Genomic DNA, 9896 nt, shown 5'->3' with positions numbered 1-9896 from the left:
GTAAAGCTCGATATGAGCAAAGGCTATGACCGGGTGGAGTGGGTGTATTTGGAGAATGTTATGAGAAAAATGAGGTTTAGTGAGAAGTGGATTGGCCTAATTATGGTGTGCATAAAAACAGTGACATATTCTATCCTAGTCAATGGTGAACCTTAAGGGCTCATCCAACCTACCAGAGGGATCAGACAAGGGGATCCACTTTCTCCCTTTCTCTTTTTGTTGTGCATGGAAGGTTTACACGGACTTATACAACATTTTGTTAGAGTGGGGGAGCTAAAAGGGCTATCCATTTGCTGGAATGGCCCTTAATTGACACACTTATTTTTTGTAGACGATAGTCTTCTTTTTTGCAGGGCAACCATTGAGGAGTGTAGAAAAATTATAAAGATTTTGGAGATTTATGAGGTGGGGTCAGGCCAAAAGGTGAACAAAAACAAAACGACCATCTTCTTTAGTAAATCCACCCCGAAAGGTACTAAGGCGGAGATCAAGGAAGCTATGGGTTTACAAGAGATTGTCCATTATGATAAATATCTAGGGCTGCCACCTCTAGTGGGAAGGAACAAGAAGGAGAGCTTTAATTTTACCAAGGAAAAAGTTTGGCGGAAGTTACAAGGATGGGAAGGAAAACTTTTATCTCAAGCAGGGCAAGAGATCTTGATAAAGGCGGTCATTCAGGCAATTCCATCATATGCTATGGGGTGTTTTGAAATTCCATTGGGACTTTGCCATGAGATTGAATCAATGGTCCGAAAATTTTGGTAGGGTCAAAGAGAAGATAAAAGAAAAATTCATTGGTTGAAATGGGAAGAATTGACAAAATCAAAGATGGAGGGGGGGGGGGGTATGGGTTTTAGGGACCTACGAATGTTCAATGACTCTTTGTTGGCTAAACATGCTTGGAGGCTCTTACAAAATTCGGATTTTCTTTTCTATAAAATTTTCAAAAGGTTCTTCCCAAATTGTTCCATAATGGAGGCAAAAAATTCAACCACAAGGTCCTGTGCTTGGAGGAGTATTTTACATGGGCGAGATGTACTACTTAGAGGATGTAGGTGGAGGGTTGGAAATGGGAGAGCTGTGCACATTTGGCAGAGCACATGGCTGCCATGGAAACACCCAACCAAGGTAACTTCTCCCATCATTGATTCCATGGCAGATGCAAGGGTTGAAATATTGATAGATGAAGCGACAAACTGCTGGAACCATTCAGTCATTGATGGTATTTTCATTCCTAAGGAGGCAGAACTAATCAAGTCCATCCTGCTGCCACAACAAGGGGTGGAGGATAGACTTTTTTGGCCCTTCACTCAAACTGGGACATATACAAGCAAGTCGGGTTACCGATTTTTGAAGTTTGAGGAAGATACTATAGAAGTTTCAGTTAGGCTGATGGAGGATAGGGAGTTATGGCGTGGAATTTGGTCACTACAGGTACCAAAAAAAATAAAAAACTTCATATGGAGGGATTGCCGAAACTCTCTACCCACGAAGGAAAATTTGGTGTGTCGAACCATTATTGAGAATCCTCTTTGTGATCGGTGTTGCTGTGCCAGCGAATCAGCCCTCCATGCTTTGTGGTCGTGTGGTGAGTTGGATATAGTTTGGGAGGACTTGACCCTATGGGGTTGTTGAAATACGCTTAGCTTCATCACCTTCAAAGAACTGTTGTCATGGCTGATCAAACACCAGCACCACCTGGAGCTCTTTGCGGTCACGGCATGGTCCATCTGGACACAACAAAACCAGGTCCAACTAAATAAACCCAGTTGTAGCTCGCACTCAATTACCTTACTGGCAAAGGAACGACTTCGGGAATTCCAAGCTGTTAATCCGCATCCTCCATCTCTTCGGACTGTCCATTCCTCGGCGCAGAAGTGGAAACCACCAGAACAGGGGATGGTAAATATTAATTGCGACGAAGCCAGGTTTGCAAAGGAGAACAGAGCAGGAATTGGGGTGGTCGTTCGTGACAGTGAGGGTATGGTATTGGGCTCACTATCTAAGCAAATTTCCCAGGCATACAGCCCTCTGGAAATCAAGGCGATGGCTATCGAAACAGCAGTGCAGTTCGCTTCGGACCTAGGATTCCAACATGCCATCCTTGAGACTGACTCGCTTGTGCTAGTGAAGGCTTTGCGTGATGACATGAAGTTCCTATCAGCAGTGGGTTTGGTGCTGGATGAGATTAGAAATAAGGTTAATTTTTTTAATGAATTACACTACTCTCAAGTCTCATGTAAAGAGAAAGGGTAATATTGTTGCTCATAAGTTAGCTCGTCATGCTATTTGTGTTTCGGATTTTTCGGTATGGATGGAAGATGTTCCACCACTTTTAATTTCTGTTGTATTGGCTGACATAACTGGTTTTACTTAATAAAATTAAGATATGTTCTTCCTTTAAAAAAAAAAAATCTAAATTAAAATAGATGAATGTATAAATGCAAAGTTATATATAAAGTTAAAACCGCTCAAGATGAATATGTAAAGTCAATCTATATACATACATACATACATACATATATATATATATATATATATATAATATTCTCAAAAAAAATGTTTATATATTTAATATTGTCATCAAAATTTAGGAATAAATATTAAATAAGAAAAAGAATGATTATATAGTTAATAACAAGGTGGATGAGGTGGCGCAATATGAGCATAGCAACAATAAATATTACACTTCAACTTATATATATATATATATATATATATATATATAGATTAATTAAAATGGAAGCTTATCCTCATGGTTCAATCATACAGTTATAGTTTTAATCAAAGAATGGTACTCATTGATCATCTTCTTGTACAACCATCCATCGCACCAAGTTTCTTTCTCAATGTTTATCATGTTCCAATTACATTGCTTTACTTTACTTTTGACTTTTCTTCCCCACCAGAATCTAAGCATAGCTTCCTTTCATGAAACAGCCTTTATACACGAGTTTTTTCATCACAAGTCCTTGCAGAGAAAGAAAGAGATTTCTACTTGTTCTACAAGTTATGGCTGCTCCTTGTGCCTTTCCTGATATATTTTTCTGGGTTCAAAACCTTCCGCCAATCACTGAATGGAAAAAAAAAATCAATGTCTCTATGCATGTGTTCCTCAAGTTCGTCCCAACCATCACTCAATCTCTCCATAGCCAAATATAACCAATCCCAAACTGATCTCTCTTTTGCTATAAATGCAGATTTTAATCTACCTGTCTCACTTTGGACCTCAAAACCATTCAAAATCAACTCTAAATCCATAAAGTTGATAGATGAGGAAACCATGTCCAACCTCTTGGTAAATTTTGTTGAAGATGTGCTTCAAGTTGGTTCAAATAACAAGAATAACAACTCCCTTCTCAAGTTCCCTAAACTAGATTCTATTCCCAACTTCAAAGATATTTTCAATTTTGCATTTCTCACTCTATTATTCCTCATTTGCATCTATGAAGCTCCCCAAGATCTCCGTTCGGGGTGTCTTAATACTCTAAAAAATCACTTGGCAAATTGTCAGTCAAGACAAGCAACAAAGTTGCTCATGAAACGCTTAGGATCAAATTTAGAAGAGCAATGGATGAGGTCCTTGAACCTTGCAATTACTAATTGGATTATAGAGCACCAAACCACCCACCACTCCCTCAAAACACCATCACCTTTGTTTTCTTATGCACTTTCAACATTTGGGTTATGGAAGGTTCATTTATATTGTCCTGTTATAGCCATGGATGTTGAAAACTCGAGCAATCCTTCTGTTGATGAGAGACTGCAATTTTCTCTTACTTACAACCAACTTGAAGGTGTAATCCAATTCAATTACAAAGTAGTAATTCAAGAGAGGTGGGTTGATGTGATAGTGAACACTGATAACATAAGGTACGATGATTTTCGTTGTATATTTTGATTCTTAGTACAAAGATATTTGAAGAGCTAAAGCTTGCTGTTCTGTAGGAAGTAGAGTTTTAATAGTAGAACTTCTACCATATAGAGCTTTAATTATAAATTAAGAAAAAAAACTCTTTTTTTGAATGTTTGAGAAATTACAATGAATAACACTAAAATTTTGGATTGATAAAGCATGGACATGCAGTGAATTGTAGAACTTTTTCCTTTAGTTTCAAATTTCAGCTTTAAGGATCCTCTTAAAACACTTTAGCGAAAATAGTCAAATTAAAGAGTTCGAAAGCTCTTAAAGCAATTTAACACCCCTTCAACAACCGAACCAGACAAGCCCCAAGTTAATCTTGCTAGCCATTTAAAAGTACTTTTATTCTCAATTAAAGTCTGTACTAAGTTTTATTGAATAATATGTGAAAGAACGTAACTTTAAAATGCTAACGAAACAGCTTATTCTTGCGTTGCTTGTAATATGACCGAGGCCTGTCTTCCTTTTATAACAGGTGTGACATTATCAGACTTGTGAGTGAGGTCCTCATGAATGAAAGAGGAGCTGGGGCAGCAGAAAAGCACTTTCCCTCAAGAATTTCATTGAAACTCACTCCAACTCTTCAAACCAACGTACTAAGCCTTTCGGTGAGCAAGTCATCTGAGAACCCAACAAGAGAGATTGGCTTAGAAAAATCTTTAGAAGCTGGGTTTGATCCGCCTAATTCTTACTTTGGACTTAAGTTATCGGCTGGAGAGACCATGACAATAAGCTTGAAGCCTTGGAAATTCAAGGAATCAGTTAATGGTTATAGTGCAAATTTGAATTGGTTTCTTCATGATAGCATGAATGGAAGAGAAGTATTCTCTTCCAAGCCTTCAAAGATTTCATTAATTAACCCTAAAGCTTGGTTTAAAGACCGATATTCGAGTGCATACCGACCATTGACTAGGCAAGGAGGAGTGGTTTTTGCTGGAGATGAGTATGGAGAGAGGGTGTGCTGGAAGGTGGACAAAAGTGCCATAGGAAGGACTATGGAGTGGGAGATAAGAGGGTGGATTTGGTTAACATATTGGCCTAACAAACACAAAACATTTTATAATGAGACTAGGAGGTTGGAATTTAGAGAAATTGTTCATCTTAACATTGCTTAGAAAACAAGAAGAAATTTGCAGATTTCTATTTTAAGGTTTGTACTTAATTTGTACTTCAAAAAATAAAAATCTTAGCATATTTGCTTTCGTTTTGTAAATTTCTACTTCTTTTATTAAGCAGAAGTATTCCTATACTTGGCTCATTATAAATTTATGACAAAAGTAATTGAAGGGACATAGTCTTTTTGGCCCACTTACATCTTAAGTGTAAGGTTCCCCTGCAATACGCTGAAAATTTGTTAGTTCAGGATTCAAAGAGCAAGGCCCAAGAATAAAATATTCTACAACTAGAGAAATTGAGACCGCATCAATAATACCCCCTCAAAGGAAAACAAACAAAACAAAAGGCCGAATATTAATAAATGAAAATAACATAGTCTCCAATTTACAACCATTCTGGAAGAAATTCCAAGACACTGTTGCAGCTGATCTTGGCTTTTCTAATATCAAGCTCACATATAAATGAAAAAGCCCAAACAAGGAGATAACCTTGTAAATAAAATGAGGCATGCAATGCATTACACTTCTACATGTTTGTTCACACAACACTAGAGTCACTTTTACTGGACACTAGATTTATGTCTGCAGCATTGGCTTATATTTGAGACACATGGGATATTTATATTTGAACTGTTCTTCACAACTCAAGTATAGCACAATAGATTGATTTCAAACAGGCCCACTGCATTTATTATGCAGCAAATGTAGATGAACTCTGCTTACTGGTGACAGATAACTACTCGTCCTTTTTTTTTTTTTTTTTTTCTTTGGATAAGTGGCAGAGATGAGAGAACTACTCATCCAACAACTAAGTAAATATTTAAGCAACAAATATCGAAATTAAAATGTCATCTTACTTCAAGTAATCCTTTCCATCATATCCTCCAGAACTAAAAAAGAGGTTTTTGTAGTGTTTAGGGGTTGTTGTGCAGACTACGGAGTACCACACAAAAAGAGAGATGAAGCAAAGACAAAAAGAGAAGGGAAGAAAAGAACATACTAATAAGTCAAAAAGGCCAACATGCCTCAATTCTCAAAAGTCAAAACGCTTATTTTGTCCCAATTATGCAGCAATGTCCTTATTTTTTAAATTCGGTTTTTTTTTTTTTAAATTGAATTATAAGTGAAACTCAACATTAGCAATATCAAGTTTTATGCATATTTTTTCACTTAATTTTTATTGAAAATTTAAGTGAAACTCGACATTGCTACATATAACTCGATTTTAAAGATATCAAGTTCTACACATAACTCAATTTTATTAAAATCGAGTTTCAAAATTCAATATTACACTACTCAATATTTTTTAATTGGATGTTGTAACATTGATTTTAACAAATATTGGGTGGTATAACATTTTAAGGTGAATAAAGATTAATAGTCATGTCATCAATTAATTGTTTAAATTCAAGTTTTTGTAATTTAAAATAATGTATAAAAGATGAGTTTATGGATCGAATGGTAAATAACATTTGATTAACATGAAAATTGACATGAATGTTAAGAACATATAAAACATGCAATTCAATGGTTTGCAAAATTTTAAGGTGATTAAAGATTAATAGTCATATCATCAATCGATTGTTTAAATTCAAGTTTTTTTTTTAGTTTAAAATAATGCATAAAAGATGAGTTTATAGATCGAATGGTAAATAACATCCAATTGACATTAATGTTAAGAGCATGTAATTCAATGGTGAGATTTTCAAAATTTGAATTCTATAACAAGGTATTGGGTGGTGTAATATTTTGGACTTTTATATAATTCAAAAATACTCTCATTAATGCCTTAAAGGGCCACTATAAATGTTAAATAACAAATTTCATTTTGAAATCAAAAGGAAAACTCCTAAAATTTTGTTATTCCCTAAAATTTAGCATTTTTATTCATTTTTCATCCGAATAAAAGTAAAACATCCCAATTTAAAAAATAAAAAACTAAGAGAACTTCTAAAATTTTGCCTTCTTCCCCAATGCGCTCATCTTATTTTTCCTACTAAAACTTTTCTCTAAGGGTGCGTTTGTTTCGACAGTAAATCAATTCCGGAAATTGTTTTCAACATTTGCGGGTGTTTGGCAACACCTGAAATTTTGGTCAAACGGAAAATCAAACCAATTGACCGTAAAATAAACCCTCCCCACCCGTAAAATGAATTCCATGTCTATTTTACCTTCAATTCGTTTCAGTCCTCATTTTCCAGTCGAGCTCCACTCTCTGTCTCAAGCCAGTCCATGCTCAACCATCTCACCCACGCCAGTCCGAGCTTCACTCACCGTCCGACGAGCGCCGCAGCTCTCCCATGGTGAGTTTCCTCCCCTGTTTGTCTTCCTTTGACAGTCTGATCGCGCCTCAACAACAGCCGATCCCCAAACCTCCGACCCACACACCTCCGACCCAACCTCTACAAAACCTTCGACCCACACACCTCCAACCCATTCTACAAAACCCAATCCAGCTACCTCCGACCCACACACCTCCGACCCAAGCTCGACAAAACCCGATCCCCAAACCTCCGACCCACACACCTCCGACCCAACCTCTACAAAACCTTCGACCCACATACCTCCAACCCATTCTAGAAAACTCAGTCCAGCTACCTTCGGCCCACACACCTCCGACCCAAGCTCGACAAAACCCGATCCCCAAACCTCCGACCCAACCTCTACAAAACCTTCGACCCACACACCTCCAACCCATTCTAGAAAACCCAATCCAGCTACCTCCGACCCACACACCTCCGCCCCAACCTCTACAAAACCCGATCCAAACCTCCGACCCACCCTCTCTGGTTGAATCGATATATATATATATATATATAAAATTATTTAATTAAATACATATTGAATTATTTATTACTTTCATTAATTATCTAGTTATTTATTTATTTAAAAATTTTGTTGCTCTTACAATTATAATAAATTAATGTATTTACCTATCACAAAAATAGTTATTTACTTTTTGTAATTAACGGCTATTGATATAAATAATAAATTTTGCTGCTCTTACAATTATACAGAAATAGAAATGCAATGTGATTTGTTGGTGTTAAAGCTCTTGATGTTTTTATTGATGAGTATTCTACTGTTTAGCTAGAAAATGTTTAGACACTTAAAATAGGGGTATAGTTAATATAGTAGATTATTATTTAAAGGGGAATTAAACATTTATGGCTACTCATAATGGTTTTGATCTCACTTGTCCAAAAAATAAAAAATAAATAAAAATACTATAGATTGCTTGAATGTTTGGGAGTTGGCCGGTTTGTATACAATAAAATATTGATTGTGATGGTATTATGTTGTGTTGGTTGATAGGGTGTGCCCTGCTGTTTTACTGTTGTGGCTGTTTTTATATATTGTGTACTCAATATCATGCTTGTTTGCATACCTCTTAGACCACAATGTTTGTGATGTTTTAGATGAAGAAAAAAACCAAAGTAGCAGTTCTTGCCTCAGTTGCATCTGTCCTCCTTGTGGGGGTTGCGTTGGTAAGGAAATTGCGACGTAAACAACTGTCTAGGGCGCCTTATGTTAATCATGCAGCCGAAAGAGAGCATTACATAAATAGTATTCTGCATGGGGGTGAGAGACTTTGTGTTAGTCAAATTAGGATGAAGCCTATAGCTTTCCACCACTTATGTCACATCCTCATTGAAGGGGAGCACATACGCCCTACTACGCACATGTCCGTTACGGAGCAAGTGCTAATTTTTTTACACATTATTGGTCATAATGTGAGGTTTCGTGTAATTGGTAGTCGGTTCCATAGATCGACTGAAACTGTCCATAGATACTTCAACATCGCCCTTAGGGGGGTCCTAAAATTATATAGAGCTCTAATAAGACTGCCTAGCGAAGATACACCCCTAGAGATAAGGGAAAGCAGAAGGTTCTACCCCTATTTCAAGGTAAATATTGAGACTTGTGTATATGTGTAAATTGTGAAGGTTTGTGTAATTCTAAATCATTATGTTTGTCGAAAATTAGGATTGTGTTGGAGCGATAGATGGTACACATGTTCGTGCATCTGTGCCACCTAAGATACAGGGAAGGTTTCATGGTCGCAAAGGTGGAACCACGCAAAATGTGTTAGCTGCCATTAGTTTTGACTTGAAGTTCACTTATGTATTGGCTGGATGGGAAGGCTGTGCACATGATTCACGTGTGTTAAATGATGCATTGTCTAGGCCAATGGGATTTTCAATTCCTTCAGGTATTATAGGATTACTTCACCTTTTGAGTTAATTAGTTTAATAAATTTTGTGCATTTTTGTAAGCATAGTAGTGATTTGGTTTTATTTTTGAACATATGTAGGTAAGTATTATCTTGGTGATGCTGGGTATGGTAATAAAAATGGAATTTTGTCACCCTATCGGAGTGTGTGATATCACTTGAAAGAGTTTAGTGATCGTCCTCCTGAGAATGAACAAGAATTGTTCAACCTCCGACACTCTTCCTTGAGAACTACCATTGAGCGAGGGTTTGGAGTGTTGAAGAAACGTTTTCGAGTGTTGGATGCAGAACCATTTTGGTCTTTTGAAACACAAGTGAAAGTAGTGTTAGCATGTTGTGTGATTCATAATCACATTATGGGGGTTGATCCTGCTGACTATATTATGGAAGCTACAATGAACCAAGTAGAGGGTACAATAGAGTGTGGAATGCTAAGAGAGATGAGATATGCAAAGCTATGTGGTCTGATTATACCAGGAGTGGAGAGTAGAACTTTATTTAGATTTATATGATTGTCATATGTACTGTATTCTTGTTTTATATATGCTTAATCTATTTACTGTAGACTTCTGGTGGTGTAAGGATCATTATTTTCAACAATACATTGTTATTTCCAGTAGTTGTT

General features: G+C 36.7%; 1 protein-coding gene and 1 pseudogene across 1 annotated transcript; both read left to right on the top strand.

The window, feature by feature from the left end:
• Window positions 1–972: 972 nt before the first annotated feature.
• Window positions 973–2377, top strand: LOC142640026 (uncharacterized). Its single transcript, XM_075814139.1, has 3 exons — window positions 973–1434; window positions 1693–2199; window positions 2246–2377. Exons 1-3 carry the CDS (start codon window positions 973–975, stop codon window positions 2375–2377), a joined length of 1101 nt encoding a protein of 366 aa, XP_075670254.1.
• A 635-nt stretch (window positions 2378–3012) lies between these two features.
• LOC142640025 (uncharacterized) lies at window positions 3013–5037 on the top strand (annotated as a pseudogene).
• The last annotated feature ends 4859 nt before the right edge of the window (window positions 5038–9896 follow it).

Source organism: Castanea sativa, chromosome 6 (genome assembly GCF_040712315.1).
Source record: "Castanea sativa cultivar Marrone di Chiusa Pesio chromosome 6, ASM4071231v1".
Lineage (NCBI taxonomy): Eukaryota > Viridiplantae > Streptophyta > Magnoliopsida > Fagales > Fagaceae > Castanea > Castanea sativa.
Note: the sequence above shows the minus strand (reverse complement) of the source record. Positions and strands in the feature narration are given on the sequence as shown.